This window comes from Mugil cephalus, chromosome 11 (genome assembly GCF_022458985.1).
Source record: "Mugil cephalus isolate CIBA_MC_2020 chromosome 11, CIBA_Mcephalus_1.1, whole genome shotgun sequence".
In the NCBI taxonomy this organism is placed as follows: Eukaryota; Metazoa; Chordata; class Actinopteri; order Mugiliformes; family Mugilidae; genus Mugil; species Mugil cephalus.
Window position 1 is genome coordinate 408,627 of NC_061780.1, and position 24,152 is coordinate 432,778.

General features: G+C 43.5%; 1 protein-coding gene across 4 annotated transcripts in view; it reads left to right on the forward strand.

Moving 5' to 3' along the window:
- mios (missing oocyte, meiosis regulator, homolog (Drosophila)) overlaps positions 1-24,152 on the forward strand; it is a 38,074-nt gene that overhangs the window by 2,340 nt on the left and 11,582 nt on the right. For 3 of the 4 annotated variants that reach the window (XR_007113714.1, XM_047599197.1, XM_047599198.1), the window contains exons 4-9: positions 16-114; positions 232-486; positions 4,156-4,325; positions 13,258-13,323; positions 13,439-13,597; positions 14,102-14,254. Coding sequence is in view for 2 of the 4 variants with exons in the window: in XM_047599197.1 (XP_047455153.1) it covers positions 16-114; positions 232-486; positions 4,156-4,325; positions 13,258-13,323; positions 13,439-13,597; positions 14,102-14,254 (902 nt within the window). In the remaining 2 variants the exon portion in view is untranslated. Of the gene's footprint in view, positions 1-15; positions 115-231; positions 487-4,155; positions 4,326-13,257; positions 13,324-13,438; positions 13,598-14,101; positions 14,255-16,178; positions 16,816-24,152 lie in introns of all 4 variants that reach the window. The other variant, XR_007113713.1, reaches the window with a different exon arrangement.

The following is a 24,152-nucleotide window of genomic DNA, read 5'->3' on the forward strand; positions in this document are numbered from 1 at the left end:
CTATATAAGTATCACATATGAAGCAGTGTTCAGAGGATATCGAGCTGAAGCTGCAGGGTAACAAGCAGTCTTTGGTTTACTCTGGTATCAAGAACATTGTCAAGACCAGCTCAGGTAAGAAAATTATTGTGATTGCCTTGAATCTTCAGAATAATATTCTGCTTGCTTTTCAGTTAAGCATCTAACATTTGTAAAAATCTAACAAGATGTATCATTATATATTGAATATAGGGACAACGGAGAGCCGACGGTGCTGGAGTGGCTCGGACCGCCAGACAGATGTGCTTCGGTACCACAGTGAGGAGCGATGTCTCGCTTTGCAGCTGTGTGGTTGGATCTGTCGGGGTCCTGACTTGGATGTAGAGACCTTCCTGCGGTCGCTCGAGCAGGAACATGAGTGGGAACATGCGGCCGCCATTGCTCTCTTTAACCTTGACATCCGTCGGTCAATCCAGATCCTCAACAAGGGAGCCACCTCTGAGAAGGGTGAGTGAAATGGTCAGCAAAGGGACATTTTTTTTCTGTGTCATTCTTGTATCACTTACTTGTCTGGAGTTTAAATAATAATAATAATAATAACAATAACAATAATGACGATTTTTATTTATAAAGCGCTTTTAAAAGGTACTCAGACACTTTACATTTACAAACATAATAGTTAAAAACAGCAGAGACAATATAAAAAACACAGAAGAACAGTATAAAACATAAAAAACAGAAGAACAATATAAAACACACAGAAATTATATCTCAAAAGCTACTTCAATAAGGTGTGTTTTGAGCATTGACTTGAATGTTGGGAGGTGTGTGCATGTACGGATGGGTTTGGGGAGTGAGTTCCAGAGGGAGGGGGCAGCGATGGAAAAGGCTCTGTCTCCCCTGGTTTGGGGAGTTATAATTGATTTGTTATTAGACGTTTCTGATAAGAATTTAGTCTGTCTACGACAGGCACTGCATTCTATGCTCACTATTACAGCTCTACTTTTAATTATAATTCCTACAGAGATCTGGAGCTTGTTAAAATGTGAAAAAAAGAAAAAAAAAGAAAAAAGTTGTTTATATCAAAAAACTTGTAAATTACTGATTTCAGGATTTCCCATAGAATGTTAATACTATGGAGTCTCATAAGGAATTAATTAATTATTTTCTATTACTCCCTGGCCTTGTCCCAGTTTACATGCAGCAGAGAAAATTGAATAACTGGCAGGAACATGTCCTCCTCCTCAGCACTAGGTGGCGATATGTGTCTTTCATGCGGCAGACCGGCATTTTTTTGTCAGAAATACTCAACACCTTCTTCATCCGGTTAACAGTAACGGTACGATTGACAAGCGGCAGGTGAATTACATCATTCACTGAGTCAAACTGCATAAGGCCTCTGGCCCTGGCAAACTCAGTTACAGGGTCCTTAAGGACTGTTCTGTCCAGCTAGGTGGAGTGTCCACCTAGCCGCCTCTTGGGCTCAGGACATGTCCCCACTAAATGTAAGGAATCTACTATAGTTCCCATCCCCAAGAAGACACAAGCTAAGGAGCTGAAGGATTACAGACCTGTAGCCCTGAATTATGTGATATGTAAAAGCATGGAGAGGGTACTGTGTGAACTCCTTACCAAAATTCTGTCACGCAAAATTGGTCCCTCACACCAGGATCCTATTTATGGACTTCATGGTCTCCTCTGTTCTTAAAATCTTAACACTGTGCACATAGATACCCTGCTCAATGCCCTTTTAGACCTCTGAGTTAATCCTACACCGGTTTTATGGATCAGGAACTTTTTAAAAGAGAGGCCACAACAGGTGATTTTTAATGGTTTTAAATCAAACAAGCTGATTTTAAACACAGGTGTACCCCAGGGTTATGTTTTATCTCTTGTTTTCTTTTCACACCAACGACATCACCTGTGACAATGAGGGAATGAACCATTTTAAATATGCCGAGGACATGGTCCTGGTGGCTCACCTGACTAACGGCACTGATCTGGACAAGTGCCAGCAGGCTCTCGGAAACCTGGCCCAGACATTTAACCAATGTCTCCAAACAAGCTGTTATGTGGGGGAATAAGAGAGTCAGGAACTGCCCCCTTTTTTTTTTCCCTCAAATATTTTTATTGTCAATTTTCAAAGTAACAAGGAATACACACACACACACACACGCACACACACACACACACACACACACACACAAAACAATAATAATAATAATAATAATAAAGAAATAAATAAATAAAATAGACACAAATCATAACATACCAAAACAAAGATCACACAAAGAGACTTAATATAATGTCAGTTGAATGACCACTTGAGTGCATCAAATATGCCAGAATAGGTACTCTTTAGGGGGGTTAACTACAGGTTCAAGTACTCCAGGATAGGTGTTCATACACCACAGAATTTCTGTAAGTTGTCAGATATCTCAGTTTTTCAATGTGGAGGATTCCTACCAGGCTTCAAACTTAGGTGGTGAGTGAGATTTCAACACTTTCAAAAACGCATCTCTTTGCTATGACCATACCATAAGCCATCAGATTAAGATTTTTTTTAAGATTTTATGCATCTTAACCTTTGAATAGTGTAACCTGTGTATGACCTTGAATTGAATCAGCGGAGCATTAACTGAGCAATGGTGAATGTTATTAAAAGCCTGTTTCCATATTTTCTGGCGTGGTGGTAAGCGAATGCCTGTTGTGGCAGCTCCTGAGTGCGTACCTATTTTGTGTTTGTTTATTTTTTGTTTTGTTTTTGTTATTCACTTTTCTCATTTTTTCTGTGTCTTTTTACCTCAAACTGGCATTAGAATCCTGTGTTGCTATGTTTTTTGTGAGCTTCAGTTTTTTTTCTCTCACTTGCAACTTTCATTAGTCTTTGTAACGGAGTGTTATGCACAGAGCAGCATGGCCATTGTTTACACACGCGACCAGCTGATAGCGCTGTGCCATTCTGTACTGCTGCCCGGAGCCAGGCCTGTAATCCCCAGGTAACTACGGAGTAAGACTTGGTGTATGGTTAATACCGGTACTAGTATCGATACCAAGGCCAGCATTGGTATCAGATTGATACTAGCCTGCTGAGATTGACACTTTTTTTACAGTTTTTCGTCTATACGTCCTGCAAATTATTCGTGACAGAATTTATGCGAGTGCAGCTTCTTTCCAAGTCTGTGCACGGCAGGAGCTTCTCCATCCTCGCATGTAGTAAAAGGTGGATATGGACAGAGTTTGATACTCAAGTCCTAGCATCACCGCAGTATCACATAGCTGGAACTGATGCCATCATTAAAATGCGTCGTACTGGGAAGAGAAGACAACTACACAAGATACAGACTCACTTCTGTAGTGGAAAATTAATAAGCCAACATTTTCCTCTCTGCGCAGTTTTTAAAATTTGTTATTACATTGTTGCTTTTATTTATTTATAAGCTCAACTGCCTACTATTACTGACTTTATTAGGGTCACGGGTCATATCACAACCTCGCTCTGCTCACCCCAAAGTACATCCCTCTTGTTCAACAGCAGCCTGTGTCCAAATGGACTGCAAAGAGGTGGACGCAGGAGGCTGAGGGGGGAGGGACAGGCTGCTTGAAGAAAACTTGGAGCGTGCAAATGAGCTTAAGATATTGTTCAACAGGTTTACCTCTTGGACCCCTGTATCAGACCATCATTACACAGCTCACTACACTTTTTCCCCCGGATACCCCCCCTTCTGCCTGTGACGATTCCCACTTCAATTAATATACCAAGACACATATTTAATACATCTTCTGGTCCCCATTGGTCAGATATCTCTCTCATGTTCAAGATGTCCACACCTACTGTTGTCATTCTTTGAGGCCCTGTATTTTGCAGAACATGGACATATAACCTGGAAAAGGAACTGTTCAACATTTCCAGTACAAAGCTAGACATTGCCTGACATTGCCAGTCGTGAAGCTGTCATGTGCAGCTTTTAATGTCCAAAAGAAAAAAACACTTATCTGGTCTGTGGGTTACTGCTCCTCCGGCCTGTGATCCCAAGCCAAGCCGCCCCTCACTTTAAATTAGTTTTCTTTGAAATTCCTTATTTTTCAGATATGTGTTTTCTGCTTTTGTTTCAGACTTACAGTAAAGACAGGAGAACGTAAATAAACCTGCCTCTCTGACCTGTTATTCCACAGGTGACCTAAACCTGAACGTGGTTGCCATGGCTCTGTCAGGCTACACTGACGAGAAGTCGTCCCTGTGGAGAGAGATGTGCAGCTCTCTGAGGCTGCAGCTGAAGAACCCCTACCTCTGCATCATGTTTGCCTTCCTCACCAGTGAGCCTGGAGTCTATGATGGCGTGCTGGTACTAGATTTCTTAATATCACACTTTTAAAAACTAGTTAACCCTTTAAGACATAAACAACTTCATATGTATAATGTGAATAATATCGGTCCTAGCACAGATTCCTGAGGAACTCCATAGCTTACTTTGGCATATATAGAACAATCATTGTTTACATGGACAAACTGCTATTTGACAGATAGGATTCCAACACTCTAATGCAGTTCCTGTAATCTTGATCACACTTTCAAGTCTCTGTAATAGAATAATGAGTCAAATAATAAAATAATAGTACAAATCGTAAATTATAGTAATAAATAATAATAATAAATAAAAACAAATAATGGTGTCAAATGCAGCACTAAGATCTAGCAGGACAAGTATAGAGACAAGTCCATCCTCTGAAGCCATGAGGAAATCATTGGTAACTTTAACCAAAGTAATCCATACAAACCAAAATAAATAAGTTCAGAAATTAAGTAATGTGTAAAATATAAAATAACAGAGGGAAAAAGTATTGAACACATGCAGAAAGGGAGGTGGAAAAAGACATGGAAAGCCAAGACAACAGCTTAACTCTATGAGTGATCTAAAAGCCATCCTGCCCCTTGTCAGTGCAAATGAATATCAGCTGGTTCAGTCCAAACTGATGACCTATTAAAAGGTGTGTCATTACCAAGGTGACACACAGTAGACATGTAACGATATGAAAATTATATATCACGGTTATTGTGACCAAAATTATCACGGTTATCCATATTATCACGGTATTGTTAGATGTGTTCAAAATGTTCAAAAAGTACTGAACACACATACTGAAATCTTTTAACCGAGTTTTATTTTAAAAAAGAATACCTTTTCCTTACATCCACTGCTCAAGACTAAATCTAGTCTTACAGATTCAAGAACTGGTAAAGAAAGAAAACTAACTGATTTATGTAAGTAAAAATCAAATGTGCATATGAAAGCAACACTACCATTTTAAACAAAGTAATGTGGCAGAAACATTTTTTGCGTTTTTATTGACTTACCTTACACTCGCTGAAAAGCTAGTCACGGAGATGGCTCATCAAATTGGAAGTGTTACCCCCCTTTGTGGAGATTTTTTTTTCTGCATTTTCTGCACACGGGTTGGTTGACTTTATTTAATTTACTGTCAAAATCCTTTGTAAATCCAAAATATGTCCAGACTTCCGATCTTGGAAAATCTCGGGAGCCCAGGTGCCTTCAGCCATGTTTTCGCAGGACAGACAGTACAAACTGCATGCGCGCCTGCTTCTGGGAGAGTGCCGTTCAGGTGGTAGTGCTTCTCCAGGAAATGAGCAGTATGAATGTGAGTTTTTTGATAATCAGTTGCGGTAACCAGTTCGTCATGCCGTTAATCGTTACATCCCTACACACAAGGAACATCCCATGATGGGTAAAAGCAAAGAACTCTCTCAAGACCTTTGCAACCTTATTGTTGCAAAACATTCTGATAGCATTGGTTACAGAAGGATTTCTAAACTTCTGAACGTTCCACTGAGCACTGTTGAGACCATAAACCAGAAGTGGAAAAAACATCATTCAACCATAAACCGGCCATGACGAGGTACTCCTTGCAGGATTTCTGACAGAGGAGTGAAAAGAATTATCAGAAGAGTTGTCCAAGAGCCAAGGACCATTTGTTGTGAGCTTCAGAAAGACCTGGAATTAGCAGGTACAATTGTTTCAAAGAAAACTATAAACAATGCATTCAACAGCCATGGCCTGTACGCACGCTCACCATGCAGGATTCAATTTCTGAAGAAAAAGCGTATTGAAGCTTGTTAAAGGTTTGCTGCACAACATTTGGACGGGCCTGTAAAATACTGGGAGAACATAGTCTGGTCAGATGAGAGCAAAATTGAACTCTTTGGATGCCGTAACACAAAACATGTTTTGAGGACAAACTGCACTGCACATCACCCCAAAAACACCATACTGACAGTGAAGTTTGGAGGTGGAAACATCATGGTGTCGGCAATGATGGAAATAACGGCGTTAAAATAAACCGCTTTTTTTTTTCAGTAACGGGTAATCTAACTAATTACTAATTTCCATCATTACAACACCGTTGCCGTTACTGAAAATTAAATGGGGCACGTTATAAACTAAAGCTGTCTGTTGGCATCCGGTTTGGCTCTCTGCCATGGGAGCCACAAAGTTGTTTTTGTTTTCTTTTTTTGGCAATGACAGGAGGGAGGGGTGAGACAACCTCATAGGTGATGATGGTTGGCTAAGGTGGAGTAAGTTTTCATGATAAGCCAATCAGAGGCAGTGTTCAGTTTACACACAAACCACACACAACAACTTCACACACACCCTGCTAAGCGGCAGCAATGGCGAATGTGAGAAAATGTTGGCCTTTTCAAATTGGAAGTACAGGCATTACTTCAATATCCTTCATGTAAAAGGAAAAAACGTATATGTGAAGTGTATACATTTTTGCAATGAAGAAAATACTTGAAGCACAGTATAGCCCCTTCACATCGTGCGATTCACATTTCGCTCTGACGCTGATATATCTGCCTGTTAAATTCTGACTTGACGGCCTGACAGTAGGTATTATTGTAGAAGCTTCAGCTCAAAAACAAGTTTTGGTCTACTTCCATAAGACTGTTCTCTGAAGGACACAGATATTTGTTCTTTTTTTTTCAGTCAAACAAATCAAATGTGTTGTTACACGACCGTTAATGGATGCACGTAGGTGAACGGCAACTGTTTATGTACAGCTTGTATAGTGGTCTCCCACACTTTTTTAACAATCGTGGCAGCGCTCTGCATCCGAGAAAAGGGGGTATTTGGCGGCAGATATGTGCAGGACACAGTGATTTATTTTAATATCAGCAGCCTTTTGAAAGAGCGGGGGTTAACCGGTCCATTATCAGGTCATCAATGAACTGCAACGTTATCTGCAATGTACGCAATGACGTACGAAGGAGGAAAAAACAGGCACACAGCTCTCACAGGGGGACTTTTGCCGATGTGAAAACGCAGCAAAGGAAAGAAGGATTATATTAGAGATGGATAGCAATGCTCAACTGTTGTGGAGTACAAGAGGGTGGAGGTGAAACCGGATCGGGATGGTTTGGGATACAAGGTTGTTTTTTGTGGCGTAAAATAAGTATTGAACACATCACAGTTTTTCATAGTAAACATGTTTCTAAAGGTGCTATTGACATGATTTCACCTGGTGATGGTAACAACCCAAGTAATCCATACATAGAAAGAAACCAAGTTCTAGTCGCATGCATTGCTCAGGTGTTATTTTGGCCCATTCTTCCATCTTTAAATCTTGAAGATTCTGTGGGCCTCTTCTATGAACTCAGATTTTTAGTTCTTTCCATAGATTGTCACCCACACACCCTAGCCCTAGTTGAAATCCTTCCTTACAGGACTACCTCTTGAAATATCACTGGCACATGTGTTGCAGACTGCATAACACGGATCTTTCTCCGAGACTGTGAACTATTGCCACACAACCGACATCTTGTTTGACCTGTACAAGGAAAATGTGCGGGCCCCTTCCAACATCTGCAACTGCAAAAAGGAAGAGACAAAGGGTTGTGCAACATGGCCATAGAAAAAAAACAAAACGTCGGCCAATGACATCGATCATGTCATATTTTCGGCCAATACCAATGTTTAGCCAATGCATCAGTGCATACCTTATTAGAAGTGTAAGTCAAAAAACTTACACCTACTTTGAATTTTATTGGAACTCAAATACAATACTGGAGGGATGAACAGGATGGAGAGGCACAACCAAGTACCCGGGATAGTGTACAGCTACATCTGTACCCAGTATGGAAAAGAAGTACACAAGTCTCAATGGGCTGCGCCACTGAAGGTGGTTGAGAACAACAGAGCCAAGGTTAGGACAGCTAAGCTACTGGTGTTCCGGTGGGTTTTACTTCGTGACTGGTTGACTATTGCAGCTATGTTGGTCGTGCACTAATAGGTGGTGATTTAACCTTTTGTTACAAGTTGTTTTGATATGACCCACCATGATGGCTAAGCTAAACACTACTAGCGCCCGGACCGCCCAGCACTTAGAAAAGTGCAACCACCAACTTCACCATCGGATGAGAGGAACTACAACTACAACCACCTGAAGGTGGAGCAAAGCTGAATCATCTACTAGAGTTTCTCTGAGCTGCAACTACACACTATAGCAACGAAGACATATTTACTTGGCACAGCAGTACCTTTTTCCCCAGCAACCACCACCTCTGGACGAGTCATCCAGTCAACAAGAAAATGTATCCAAAAGATATCCGAACTGGAGAAGAGAATATCCAATTTGTATCAGATCCAGGCAGCACAGAATCTCTTGGATACCATCGTCTTCGGACCATCGCTCCATTCCACGCTGCTGGACCTGCGTCCCTTGATAAACTTGGGGACTTTACTCGCCACTCGGCAACTGATGCTGCTCTGCCAGCTACTGCTCCTGATGACACCTGGACACAGCTTGGAGTGAAGCCCAAAGGCAGTGACACCTCGACATTGTCTCAACCAGAGCGCTGGGTCAGAGTGGGTGCCAACAGGCCCCATACATTGTCAGCATGAAGGATTTCCCACCGCTGGATGTCTCTCCGGTCACAGGGCTCGGCACCACCAGCACGTGCACCCTTCCCCCGCAGCAACATTTGCAGGCAATCCCAGCCTATACTTACTCCTGCTCTTTGGTGGTTCATGCTCCCAGCACTGGCTGTCCATAACCGCAGAAGTTCAGGGCTCACAGCACTGGTCATCCCTCACTACGGAGGTCAGCTATGCACTCCAAGGTGCATTGCACTGACACTTTGCTCCTGTCCTTCCTGACTCACTGTATCATGGAACATCATCGGCTGCACCCAATCCACCCCCATCTGCTGAACTGCTTCCATACACCAGACGGCATTCCTGTACGTATCACAGCAAGACACTCCACACACTTCTCCACCTTGGTATCCTCGCAGACGGGATTGATGCCAACCACCCGTGAGTGTAACCTAAGCTCAACCCCATCTTCACCTACTACATCATTAACTGGGAACAAACGCTCCACCCCAACAATTAGACTGAAATCTCTGAATCCGGTGACACAGGAACAGCGCAAAATGCACTTCTTTAAGACTCTCAATAATGCTAAGATCATCTGGGACTCATCGTTAGATATTGAATGCACTGGACTCAACATTACTATTTCCTCTGAAATTTTTTTCACTGTTATGTCTATACCAACCTCCTTCCTAAAAATGTAATGCTTGCAAAAGGGAAACTATTCTTTTAGGTGATTTTAATATTATATATAAATGCGACACACTGCGACAATAAATTGGACAGGAAAAAACTGAGGCAACTAACAAATAATCACAACCTTATTTGAATCATTCAAGGTCCAACGAGAATAACAAAGACATCTAAAACAACTATTGATTTCATATTCACAAATAAACCAGAAGGGATCAGTAAAAAAAAATTATATATTTTTTTTCTGGGCTGCCTGAGTATAATTTCATTGTATGCTCAAGAACAATCAATTGGAAACGTTTTACTAGCCCTATCAGAGTTAGCACCTATCATATAATACCTAAAAGCGAACAACAAAATCTGAATAATACTTTGCAAGAGTATGATTGGTCCAATATAATAATGAATACTGGTGCTGGAGACAGCTGCAGCACCTTTTTTTAAATGGGTTATGGAAATTCTGGATGGCTTCACAAAAAAAGTGGAATTCAAAAAGCGTAAAAAGGCGCTCCCTTGGGTGAAGGATGATGTACGCAAATTGAGATTGAGAAAGAGATAATGCACGAAAAAATCTCTAAAAGTAGGATTTATCTGTGACTGCCAGACTTTTACATCACTTAGAAACAAAGTAACAAAACAAATTTGTAAAGCTAAAGCAGATTTGTTCATTGAAATGATAAAATAATATAAAAATAAATATTTTGTAAAAACAAATAAATAAATACACAGTGTGATCAAAGAAAATTATAAAATTAATATTATGAACAAATGTACAAAGGTAGTTGGCAAAACACTGTCCAAGGTGACGCGGTTGTTGGCCAGTTGCAAAGCAACAGTGGCATGGATCGTGGCGAATGGTGTTTCCTTGTCCGCTGAGATAGGGATGTAAATCTCAACGGAGTGTGTCCGCCCGTAGAGTCCTAAAGCTGGGCACAGACATACTGTGGTCCGTATGAACCCAGGTTCCCAAAGCACTTCATTCCATTCATTTTTTTCGTGAGAAAATCAGAGGTTTTCTCAATCAGGGTGGTTATCAACAGCCTGACTGCCTGAGGATAGAGGCTGTTGGCCAGTCTGCTAGTTTTCGCCCTGATGGACCGGTACCTTCTCCCAGAGGGCAGCCGCTGGAAGAGGTGGTGTGCTGGATGGTGCTGGTCCTGGAGGATGTTATTCACACACTGCAGGCATTGGGAGGTGAAGACTGTGGAGATCTCTGGGAGGCTAATCCCAGTGATCCTCCTAGCAGCTTTGACCACCCTATGGAGGCTCTCCTTGTCCACCTTGGTGCAGCTGCTGAATCACACCAGTAGTCCTTATGTGAGCATACTCTTCCTTACACAGTGGTAAAAGTTGGTCAGTAGTCTCAGGGGAAGATTTACCTGCTCAAGCTTCCGGAGATGGAAGAGGCGTTGCTGGTCCTTCCCTATGGCAGAGGTGGTGTTCTTCCCCCATGACAAGTCCTCTGTCATGGTCACACCCAGGAACTTGAAATTCAAGATCATCTCTACCTCCTCGTTCATGATGAGGAGCAGTGAGTGACTGAGCTGTCTGGTCTTGTTGAAGTCAATGATCATTTCCTTTTTTTTTGTTGGGTTGAGGGCCAGGTTGTTGGTGCTGCACCATGCCGCCATCTGTTCAACCTCTGTTCTGTATGCAGTTTCATTATTTCGGGTGATGAGTCCAAGCACAGTTTTGTCATCTGCAAACTAACAATGTAGTTGGTTGGAGCGTAGGAGCAGCAGTCATGTGTGAAGAGTGTGTGGAGCAGCAGTCATGCTGGTGTTGATGGGCAAGGTGGGGGAGGTGTGTCGGCCAGCTCTAACACACTGTGTGCGATTTGTGAGAAAGTCCAAGATCCAATTGCATAGTATTGTGTTTAATCCGAGGTTATGTAGTTTGTAATGGAGCTTGTTGGGTAGGATTGTTTTAAAAGCGGAAGTGTAATCGACAAAGAGAAGTCGTGCATATGTGTTTCTGTGTTCCAGGTGTTCTAACAGCATGTGCAATACAATGGCTATGGCATCCTCACTTGACCTGTTTTTCCTGTAAGCAAACTGGTGCTGGTTTAGTGAGGGTGGTATGGCAGCTTTAATGTGTTTGCTAACGAGTCTCTCAAAGCATTTTGCATTTTCCTGGAACAAGCTACCACCACACATCCGAAACTGCGACAACTACCTACTTTTTAAAAAAAATATCAAACACAGGTTAAAAACAAAACAAACATGTACTCACATAGCCTGAATAGTTCATTTTTGGTTTGTTTTGACATTGTCTATCTGTGTCTGGTTCTGTAATTGTCTATTGTATGATTTTTTTTAAAGTCTTATCTGTGTGTATTATGTATCTACCTCGGGACTACAGCTGAAAATTAGCATTTGTGCCAAGTCCAGCACATTTACACTGATGACTAACTCATCAATGTTGATTAATGTGCATCGTCGCAATTCAATAAACTAATAATTATATATATAGTCTATGACCTGTTTCCACACAAGAGGCGAGTGACAGCTGAAGGCTTTATTTATTTCCCATTATACATTTTGAAATTCTAAGAACCACAAGTAAGCCTTAACTTTCAGATTGAAGTGATCTATTGGGATGATATGGTACAATGACGTCTTCAAGGTGCAATTGAAGTAGGCCTTTATGGGCTGTATTGATTATCATGATATATCGAATAATAATACCTTTAGTTTGATCATATTTGATTATAATAATATGGTAGAATTACAATGATGAGCATGACCTTAGTGTCGTTAGTTTGATTACAATATGATGTTTGATGTGATGGGCCTTCATCAGGTATATGCTACTAGAACACAAAGGGAGAGCACTGGAACCAAAAGTATATCTACTGTATTCCTCACAAGAGTATGTGTGTATGTAGAAGATGGTTGCACTTATTACACTTTATTTAAAATTTGGCTTGTTTGCAATAAACTTGATTATTTCAAAGAAATTGAGCTAAAGAGTGGACTGGAAGATAAAGGTGTAAAATGAATGGGAGTAACCTTGTGAAACTGGGAGCCTAGGGAAATTCCAAAACTACTGATAAATGCAGGTGTTTGAACCTGAGGAAAAAAAATAGAAAAGGTATTTGGAGTAGATCACGGTGCTCCAGAGCCATGTGGCACATCTGGCATCCAAGGCCACATGACTCACCTGGCTTCCCAGGCCATGCGGCACATCTGGCATCCAAGGCCTTGCGGCACACCTGGAATCCCAGGCCATGTGGCTCATCAACAGTGATGAAGACAATTTCTAAGGGTATGATTGGTTAAAATAAGGGGCTGGTGAGGGTGTGCCCCATGTAGGGGATGGACAAGGGTGTCACTTGTGACGTCCCAAAGGTATAAAAGATGAGGACAGTAGCCCTCGCACCTCAGAGCGGGGCCGTGGTGACAATTTTTTGTCCTGTGATGCTGCTGTCCTTTTTTGCCGACAATAAAGATCATTCTGATGCTCTGGACTTTGACTCCTGATGATTTTTGAGACTCCAAAGAGAAGTTTTCTTCAGGCTGAATTGAACATCTTTCCAGGACTAAGTTTTACAAGGGTCTCCTATTTCGGAATAATTTGACACAACAATACATTGACATTCACACCACTTTAGACAGTGGGATGAAGCCGGAGTCATTTCCTTCTGTACCAGAAAATTGCAACCAAAACTAAATTTTCATTGTTTCTATTTCAGTATGAGAGCAGCGTGGCTGTCCGAGACCGAGTAGCCTTTGCCTGTATGTTCCTCAGTGATGCACAGGTAACAGCAGTCTGTCCCCTGATAATACTAAGTTGTGCTGAGCAATATTTTACTGTTACACCTACACATGTGCGATGTATGATGTTTTGTATCTTTCTTGAATGTTTTGCTGCAGCTCCCACGATACATTGACAAACTGAGTAACGAACTAAAGGAGGCAGGAAATCTGGAGGGCATCCTCCTGACGGGGCTGACTAAAGACGGCGTAGATCTTGTGGAGAGCTATGTGGACCGAACTGGAGATGTTCAGACTGCAAGTTTCTGTATGCTGAAGGTATAAAAATAGTCAAAGTGTGAATTTCTTTGTCTATTAGCAAGTCTGATTAGAAAGTAGAGCAGCTTGTGGATCCAGTCTGTTGGACTATGTGACTAAAGCTAAAGGTTTACAATTGTTAAATAAATATTATTCTTAAATTCATTAAAATAACATTTAACTCTGTGTATCATACCTGAGGGAGGTAGTAACTACTATCTAAGAAAAAAAGCCTATTCAATGAGCTAAATACTGGACTGTGACAAAGAAATAGTTGATTGCAAAAAGGTCACTGCTGTAACAATGTGACACGGGCCTTTTTGGAGTTGCTTACTCTTGTCCACTTGTTTCTATAAAGTAACACAAAAGACACTCAAGTTGCACAACAGGTCTGTACGTGTAGAACTACTCCCTCTTATTTGACCACCACAATTGACTGGAAGAGTCTGGGCAGGAAGAAGTAAAGACACTGAACCCACACTCAAGTGAAAATGTGGAGTAAAACTCTAGAATCTCTCCAAACAGGGCTCCTCTGGTGAAGTGTTAAAAGACCCTCGAGTCCAGTGCTGGATCGAAAACTACCGCAACCTACTGGATGCGTGGAGATTCTGGCACAAACGGGCAGAATTTGATATTCATAGAGGGAAGCTGGACCCCAGCTCTAAACCATTAGCTCAGGTAATGAACTTTGTCTGGCTTCACACTTTTCTCTGTTTTGTTTCATAGTAAATTTGATGTACTTTGGTTTTACGAAGTTTTTTAACTTATGGTAACATTTGTGAAATTGCATCTAACCAACTTTATTTGTCTTATACAGTGGGTAAAATAAGTATTGAACACATCACAACTTTTCATAGTAAACATATTTGTAATTTGTCATATCTGGGGAAAATTTTGAAGCTTGTTTCAACAGTTGGACAAGCCTGTAAAATACTGGGAGAACATAGTTTGGTCAGATTAGAGTAAATTTGAACTCTTTGGATGCCATAACACACACCATGTTTGGAGGACAAACTGCACTGCACATCACCCCAAAAACACCATACTGACAGTGAAGTTTGGAGGTGGGAACATCATGGTGTGGGGCTGTTTTTCTGCATATGGTACTGGCAAACTTCATATAATTGAAGGGAGGATGAATTGGAAAATGTACTGAGACATTCTTGAGTAAAATCTGCTGTCATCTACCAGAATGATGAAGATGAAACAAGAGTGGACACGTCAGCAAGACAGTGATCCCAAACATAGCCAAGGAAACTCTCAAGTGGCTTCAGAGAAAGAAAATAAAGCTGCTAGAATGGCCCATTCAGTCACCTGACTTGATGTTCATAGAAGAGCCCCACGGAACCTTTGAGATTTAAAGAGTGTTTGCGGAAAAAATCACACCAGAGCAATGCATGCGACTAGTTTCTCTACACAAGAGGCATCTTGAAGTTGTCATTATCAACAAAGGCTTTTGTACAAATGTTATCAAATCAAATCCATTTATTTATAAAGCACGTTTAAAAACAACCAACGTTAGTGCTGTACAATTCAAAGATCCCAAATTACAAACCAGTGCAGAGCAAAAAAAAACATGGCTGGCACAGCCTGGAAAATCATGGTCAAAAGGACACACAGATGGGAGGGGGAGAAGACACCTGAGACTAATTAAGGACACTTAAAGGCCTGAAAGAACATAAAAGTTTTAATACTGACCTTGAAGGTGATTACAGAGGAGGAGCATCTGATTGTGAAGGGTAAGCTGTTCCACAGCTTTGGGGCGGCTATGGCAAAGGCACGATCACCCTTTCTTTGTAGCCTAGACCGGGGGACAGTCAGGAGCAGCTGACTTGAAGATCTAAGAGATCTTGGGTTGGAGAGTGGGGAGAGTAGGTCACAGATGTAATGGGGGGCTAGGCCATGTAGTGCTTGAAAAACAAATACAAGAAACCTTAAACTCTGTCCTGTATTTGACAGGGAGCCAGTGAAGGGACACTAGTATTGGTGTTATATGTTCTCTCCTCCTAGTGCCTGTTAGCAATCTGGCAGCAGAATTCTGGACCAACTGCAAGCAGGATAGAGATGTCTGGCCGATACCTAAGTAAAATGAGTTGCAATAATCTAATATATAGGTAATCAAGGCGTTGGTAACTGTTTTAAGGTCAATTTTAGTTTGGCAATATTTCATAGTTGGAAAAAACAACTTTTCACCACAGAATTTATTTGTTTATTAAATTTTAAATGTTGGTCGAAGATCACCCCAAGATTTCTAGCCTGTGCGTGAAGATTTGGCGACAGGAGACCTGTAGAGAAGTTTTGGGGACCAAAAAAGACCACTTCTGTCTTCCTGTCATTCAGTTGGAGGTAGTAATTTGCCATCCATTGTTTGGTTGAGTTCCAAGGTGGAGTCATTACTATGACCAGGTCCAAGTGGGAGGTATAACTGCGTATCATCAGCGTAGCAATGATATGAGATGTTGTGCTTAGGGGAGCTAAGGGGAGCAAGTATAGGGCAAATAGGATGGGGCCTAAGATGGAGCCCTGGGGTACACCGCACGTGATTGGGGCAGATGAGGAGTAGAGATTACCAATGTTAATGGAAAAATATTGATTTCAAAAGGTAGGAGGCAAACTACTGGAGGGCGCTGCCTTGGATACCGACCTGGTGCTCAAGCCGGTTCGGCAGGAGGGAATGGTCAGTATCAAAGGCGGAATTGAGATCTAGGTCGAGGACCTGGACAAGGAAGAGGACTTTCCCTGTGCCACGAAAGACCGGACAGCCGCCCAGTCAGCATTTGTCACGGGTGGAGTGACAGCAGGGGCCCGGACGGCACTCGCTTGGGAGGAGTGACAACAGCAGATGCTGGGAGTGCCTCAGAAACAGCAACAGACAAAGGTCAGCGGTTTGATAGCTCCAGGCATGACTTTGACCCAGGAGCCAGGGATTTTGTTTTGGCACCTCGGACCAGTTCCATCCAGCAAGGCAGTGGTGTAGGTCAGCTTGGAGTGGAACAGAAAACCAGTGGGACCTTTGGTTTAGCCCCAGCCGTGATCCACTCAGCTTCAGAGGGAGCCCAAGCTGCCGCTGGAGAAGAGGGCGGTGAGCAGCCAGGTAGCTGCGGACAGAGGATCGTGTGGAATGCCGCAAAGAGCGAGGAGATCTTACAGGATTGCTCGTGGGTCAGATCCATGAACTGAGACAGCAGGAGCTCGTTATCTTTGAGCTGCACAGCCAGCCGGAGATTTTCTTCGAACAGGTAATCTTTTTGTTAGCTCTGATGAGCGGTAGGCTGTCATCAGATGACACGGCCGTGGAGGGAGCCGGTTTAGGACGGTGGCTGAGGAACTGTAGGTTAGCCGCAGGAGCCGCAGGAGATAGGGCTGTAGCCATAGACATTAATACGTAGACGCCCTATAGAACGCTGAACGGCGTTCCTACATCACTGCCATCTTTGTGGAGTCAGGAATCGGAGATGGTAAAATTACCTTTCACATGTAAGTCTTAACAATTACTCTTTACCGTATTTCATCCACATTCTGCATAATTGTTCACCATTATAACAGTGTTTTCGGAGCATAACTTGTCAACGTTATGGAAAATACCACTGCGCAGAATTAATTTTTTCGTTTTATGGTATTTACTTTATTTTTTTTTTTTATTTTTTTTTTTTTTTTATTTTATTTTGTCTGCATAGTTGAACACCACAGGGTGTCAACATTATATGAGGTTGATGCAGTTATATTCTTGCAGCTGAAAGCTTTATTACTTCAGTGCGTGAGTGTGACCATCACCAGCCCTCCCTGAGAACTGTCCTGTTGATCTTTATTGAGTGTAGTGACCTTGTGTGGCAGGGAGGGCAGTGCTACACCTCAGTGGATAGAGGGGGGGAACAAAGGAAAGAAAATATGTAGAAGGATGGACAGTGGAGGAGATACATGTGGTGCTAGTAGGAACTAGTGGAGTGCAGGGTTCTGTGCTTCCCAAGTCACCTCACTCAAGTATGACTGGGTACAGTCATCTCTGGAGAGATGAGAGAGTCCAGGGGGGTAAGGGTGTCCCAATGGAAGGAGAGAAGTCTGCCATAGGGCACGTAGTGATAGAGTGAAAACAATAATCCAGCCCTTAATAGCCGGGACTCATCAATTCTTTTGATGTGATCCAGCACGGGCTGGCAGGTGACAACACACATGCATGTGGGCATTCCCTAAATATGAGTTACACCATTACCAGGGCCCAGAGTCAGGTCAGAAGCCCCAGCGCCCGAGAGCCTCCACCCCAGTGTGGGGCGCATGGGTGACAGGACCAGAGAACCACCGTAGCCACGGGGCAAGCCACACCCCAGCGCAGATGGCGAGCGATGACCAACACCCCCAGACCGACCAAGCGAGCACAAGTCGGTGCAGGCCAGAGCAGCCCCCCATACCCCCCACACCCCCCAGCCACCGCAGCCCGTCCACCCACCGCCGCCAACACCCCCCCCAAAGACCCCACCCCCCGCCCGCAGGGCAGCCATGGACACCTCTCCAGCCGAGAGGACTCCCCCAGGAGCCCAGCAAAGCCCCCACAGACGGGCACCGGCCCAGCGCCCAACCAAGGACGGGCCATCTGAGCAGGGGGGCCAGGGAGCCGGCCCCATGCCCCTGGCGCACCCGGGCCGGGGAGACCACGGGAAGAGAGAACCCCCACCCGCCAGGGAGAGACCCCAGCCCCCCATCGAAGGGAGAGGGGAAGCACCAAGCCACCAACCGAACCAGTCGATACCGGAACAACCGGGTACCCAAGGAAGCCGCCACGAACCCGTCGCCACGCAGCACCAGGAGACAAAGCCAGGCCAAGAGGACACCAGAGAACCTAGGTAGATACCCCTACCAACGGCCGTGGGGCCACAGACCGCCAGCCCAAGATCCCCCTGCTAGCGGAGGACCAGGCCCCCCAAGCCATGCCAATGGATAATGAAAAGTGACAGTGTCCCTATTACTGTGCTTCCTCAGTCCCTGATGAGGAAGCAAGCCCCTACACCGTGACCCTGTGACCCTGGATGTGGTGTGGTGCATTAAGACAGGGGGCAAACAGGAGGGTCAGGTGGGTCAGAGGACTGCAGCACACTACTGTCCTGCAGCCTGCCCTGACCGATCCTGGGTGGACCCCTAAGGTGAGGTGCATTAAAAACTTGGGATGGGTGTGTGTGGTGTATCTAGCCTTGGTTGTAATGGGCGACGTAGTGTAAGGTGGAGTGTGAGGTGAGTGCAATTTAGGAGGCAGGCAAGTGAGGGCCAAGTCCCCGGCAGCAGGGCCAAGGCGCAACAGCTGCCCATGGGACCCACATACGGGGCGAGGGCCCCCCGGACTCAGGAAGTCCCCCGACCAGACCCCGCCCCCAGCCCAGAACAGCAACCAGGATGCGACAGACCCCCAGGAAACCCCGAAGAACCAACACCGACCAGCCGAGCAATGGCATCAGCTACCCCCCCATCCACCCCCCGGGGTGGCAGGGGTGCCCCCAAGACGGACGGAGACCCCACCCCCCACAGCCCCCCCATCCCCAGCGCGACGGAGCGACCGGACACGCCCAGGGTGGTACTCAGGCAGCCTCCCACACCCTCAGGCTCCGACCCCAAGGCGCCGGGCGTGGCCCCGACCGACGGGGCCCCCCGGACCCCAGGAAGGCCCCCCACGACCAGCGAGGGCCCAGCCACCAGCGGAAGGAAGGAGGGGCCGGAGGAGGAGCCGGGCGAAGGGAGGAGGGCGCTGCAGAGGGGAGGGAGAGGAGGGGACAGGGAGCCCGCCAGCCCAGACCGCCAAGGCCCACCAGGAGATCCAGGGAGAGTCGGCCACCAATACACCACGACCCCAGGAAAGTGAGCAAGCGCCGAAGCCACAGGGAACCCCAGGCAAGTCTCCATCGCCACCCCACGTGGGGGAGAGGGAGGCCAGCCGGGTAAACCGCTCAGGGCCGGAAGTCAACCCAGGGGTGAGAAGGAGTAGGGCACCCCTAATGCATGCTCAAGGTGTTGTGGTCCGGGGATCCTCCTTAGTGAACCTGGATGAAGAGGGCAATAAAATCTTTTCCATAACGACATTCATCACTGTAAGAGAAATATTATTATAGCATTACAGTAAGTGGAACAGAAGTGGCAAAAGCTAGCAGGCAAAGTCTAGATGTAAATTAAGGTTGAGGGAGTTGCAGAATACAGACCATTTTTTGGCAGAGTCAACTGATTTTTTCGGGTAGCAGATATTTTCTCCAATGATATATAATCGGAAAGAAGGTTCAACCACTAGGAAATGTTTAGTGACTGTTTGTTCTTCCAGTTCATAAGGACTGTTTTCTTGGCGATGGTGAGAGCTACAAGGACAGATTGTGATAGATGGTGAGGAAGACTGATTGTTTCCAGGTCACCAATGAGGCACAAGTTAGGGGTTAATGGGATTCTGCAGTCCAAAATTAAGGCGAGTTTCTGTGTTACAAGTGACCAGAAGTGCTGTACCGGAGAACAGAGCCAGAGAGCGTGGAAATAAGAATCTGAATAGTTTTGGGTGCATTGCGTACATTTGTCGGATTGGGAGAAGCCCATTCTATACATCTTGTATTGAGTTGTGTGTGGTCTGTGGAGTACTTTAAACTGGATCAGCTGTAAATTTGAGTTTTTGGTCATTTTAAATATATTTTGGCAGATCTGAGTCCAGAAATCAAAGTCTGTAGACAGGGAAAGATCGGCTTCCCATTTTGATATTGGTACATGTATTAAATGTGTGGTTGATAGCAGCTTATATATTAAAGAGAGGGTTTTCTTCTTTTTCGGTGTGAGTTTTTTAATGTTGGTGACGAATTGTGGTGGCTGTATGCAGTTCTGGAGCACTGGGATTTTCTTTCTGATTGTCTTGGTCACCTGTAGGTATTGGAGGAAGTTTCCATTTCTTATTTCAAACGTATCAAATAAATCTCTGTGATTCATAAGTAAGTTCCCCTGGAAGAGGTGATGGAGGTGGGTTATTCCTTTATGCTTCCAAGTGCTGAGGTGAAGAGGGACTTTGTTATTCACAAAGTCAGGGTTGTGCCAAATTGGGGAGAACCCACAGGGTTCCAGCAGGGATCCTGTGGTCTCTAGACTCTTCCACCAAGCCGACAGGGTGGCGGCAATAATGGGGTTTTGGAAGCAGTTATGACGCTTAAGGGTGATTGTAATGAAGGGCAGGTCCGAAATGCATATGTTGAGGCAGTCGGCCTGTTCTATTTCTAACCACGAATTGTAATCTGCCTCTGGGTTTATCCATTTGGTGATGTGTTGTAGCTGATTTGCCAGGTAGTAGATTGTAAAGTTCGGTGCATCAAGTCCTCCTTCTGATTTATTTTTTTGAAGGGTGGTGAGGCTAATTTTTGTCTGTTTGTTTTTGGAGTAAAATTTGGTGACTGCAGAATCTAGGTTCTGGAACCATTTTGCTGTGGGTTTGAATGGGATCATGGAGAATAAGTAATTAATTTGTGGCAAAATTTTCATTTTAACTGTTGCTATGCGTCCCATCAGAGAGATAGGAAGATTGGTCCAGCGCTTCAGGTCATCACAGATTTTATCCAGAAGTGGATCAAAGTTCAGTTGCACTAACTCTGACAATTTAGGTGAGATGTTTATGCCCAAGTATTTGATATTTCCTATGGAAAAGGGTAGTTGGGGTTTATGGTCTGCAGGATCCCATGCTTTGTCTGTTATTGGTAGTATTGTTGATTTGGACCAGTTGATTGAGTAGTCAGAGAGGGCTGAAAATTTTGAAATACAATTATAAGCTTCCTGTAATGATCTCTGAGGTTGTTGCAAGTAAAGTAAAACATCGTCAGCATATAGATTGATCTTGTGTTCAGAGATGGATGAGTGGATGGATACTGGAGTTCTGACGTATTGCTGATGCGAGCGGTTCAATAAATACAGCAAACAGTAGGGGAGACAGGGGGCATCCTTGTCTGGTTCCCCTCTGTAAGGTGAAGCTTTGTGATGTAATACCATTGGTGGTGACTGTGGCCTTAGGTGAATTATACAGTGCAGCAACCCAGTGGATAAATGACTCTCCAAAGCCGAAATTTTGAAGGGTGGCAAAGAGGAAAGCCCAGTTAACTTTATCAAAGGCTTTCTCAGCGTCCAGTGATAAAACAATGGCTTCTGTATTTCTACGCTGGGACATGCTGATCAGGTTAAGGAGCCATCTAACATTATTTGTAGATTGTCGGCCTTTGATGAAACCTGTTTGGTCATTGCGAATTATTGATGAAATTACTTTCTCTAGTCTAGATGCTAGTGCTTTGGAAATAATTTTGATGTCTGTATTAATCAATGACAGAGGGCGATAGCTGGAAGGGAGTGTTGGGTCTTTATCAGGTTTTAAAAGTAATTTAATTGCAGCAGTATTCATTTGGGATCTTATGCAACCTGTGTTTTTAATTTCTGTAACAGTCCTTAGGAACAAGGGGGCCAGATCTGACCAGAACTGTTTCATAAATTCGGCAGGGAAACCATCCGGCCCAGGAGCTTTGCCCATAGGCATGTTTTCTAAAGCTGTTAATAGTTCTTCCATGGTCAGTGGTGAATCCAATATGTTTCTTTGTTCTGCCGTCAGTTGGGGTAGATTGAGTTTTTTGAGGAAGGCCTGAATGTCGTCAGGATTCGGGTTGGTAGTTGTTGAATATAATTTTTCATAGAAGCTGTAAAAGATTTGATTAATTTCCTGTGGTGATTGAGTGTGTTTGCCACTTGAGTCCTGAATTGCATTTATAAGACATTTTTCTCTGTTGCGTTGGAGTTGATTCGCAAGAAATTTGCCTGATTTATTGCTATGCTCAAAATTTTGGTATCTAAGTTGTTGAAGTACGAATTCTGTTTTTTTGGTCAAGATATTTTCTAATTGTAGTTTCGCATTTTGTAGTTGGGTCCATAATTGTTCATTTGGGTTTGCGGTGTATTGTTCTGTTATTTCTTTAATCTTATCCTCGATGTTTTTTTCTGCTTGTTGGTCCCGTTTTTTCTTGTAAGAGGAGTAAGATATAATTTTGCCTCTGATTACGGCTTTCCCGGTTTCCCAAATCAGAGATGGGGATAAATTTGGAGAGTCATTTATTTCCAAAAACCCCTTCCATTCCCTCCTTATTAATGAGTCAAATTCAGGGTCTCTCAGTAATGAGGTGTTAAGGCGCCATGTGGGTGATGGTTTTAGGGAGAGTTCTATTTGAAGGTGGAGGGACACCGGTGCATGATCACTGATTATGATAGGGTGTATACTGGTGTTAATTCTTTGTACAATAAAATTGTTTGTCAGAAAAAAGTCAATTCTAGAAAAGGAGTGGTGTACTGGGGAAAAGAAAGTGTATTCCCTCTTTGTCGGGTTTTTGATTCTCCAACCATCGCCAAGTCCAAACTCATCCATGTATTCTTTGAGGACTTTGGCTGATTGTGATTTTTTTATGTGTGTCGAGTTATGGGACCGATCTAGAGAGGGATTCAAGACTGTGTTAAAGTCCCCTCCAATAATTGTAAAGGGTGTGACGGCTATGTCAGATAATTGCGAAAAGACTTTGTGAAAGAAGGCCGGATCATCGTTATTCGGGGCATAAATATTAGCAATTGTGTATAATTTATTAAAGATTGATGATTGAATGATGATGTATCGACCTTCTGTGTCTGTTATCAATTTGTTTAAGGTAAACACGAGTCTCTTATGGACCAAAATCGAGACTCCTCTTTGTCTACTGTTGAAGCAGAAAGAGAAAACTTGGTTAAAATTTGGATCTATAAGAGATTTTTTTTCTGAATCTTGTAGGTGAGTTTCTTGAATGAGAAAGATATCGGCTTGTAATTTGGAGATATAATCCATAATTTTAATTTTTTTTGCCTGCGAGCGAATGCCATGCACATTCCAAGAGACAACAGTTAACTGTGACATTGAGATTGAGAGCATTCAGTCCTTCTTTGTATGTTGTGTTGGTAGAGGATTTTGTACGTCTTTACGGGGTCGTCTGCTGCTGTCAGCATGAAAGGATATACAGACAATGGAGAGAAATCAGGAGGTGAGTGTTGGAATACTTGATTATACCTGGTACAAACAATGTCATACAGACATATCAACAATAGCATCAGTTCCTGGAAAATGGATTGTTAACTTAATAACATTAGCACCACGAGAAAGGAAATTATTGTGTCGGAGATATGTGGGGGGGTGAGGGGGTGAGTGGAGGTAGGTGTGGAGGGCAGGGAGACATGGACAGAAGGAGAAGAAAGAAAGAAGAATAGCAGGGGGGGATGTATGAGGTGAGTGAGAAGGTAAGAGGAGTGACATACATTAACGTTTTGTGAGGTTTTTCTTTTATGTTTTTTTTTTTTTTTTTTTTTCCCTATTCTTAGTATTTCTATTTCTATATACAAATGTACACCTTTATAATATACATACAAATAACAAATATACATGGCTTATTTTTCTTAATACTTATCCGTCAGTAGAGCCAGGGGGTGATGTTTGCATCCCGGAACAGCTGACCGTCGATGTAAAGTTTGTCCACTGTAAGTGCGGCCCTCTTTCCTCTCTGCCGATGATCCTTGAGGATCGGGTACA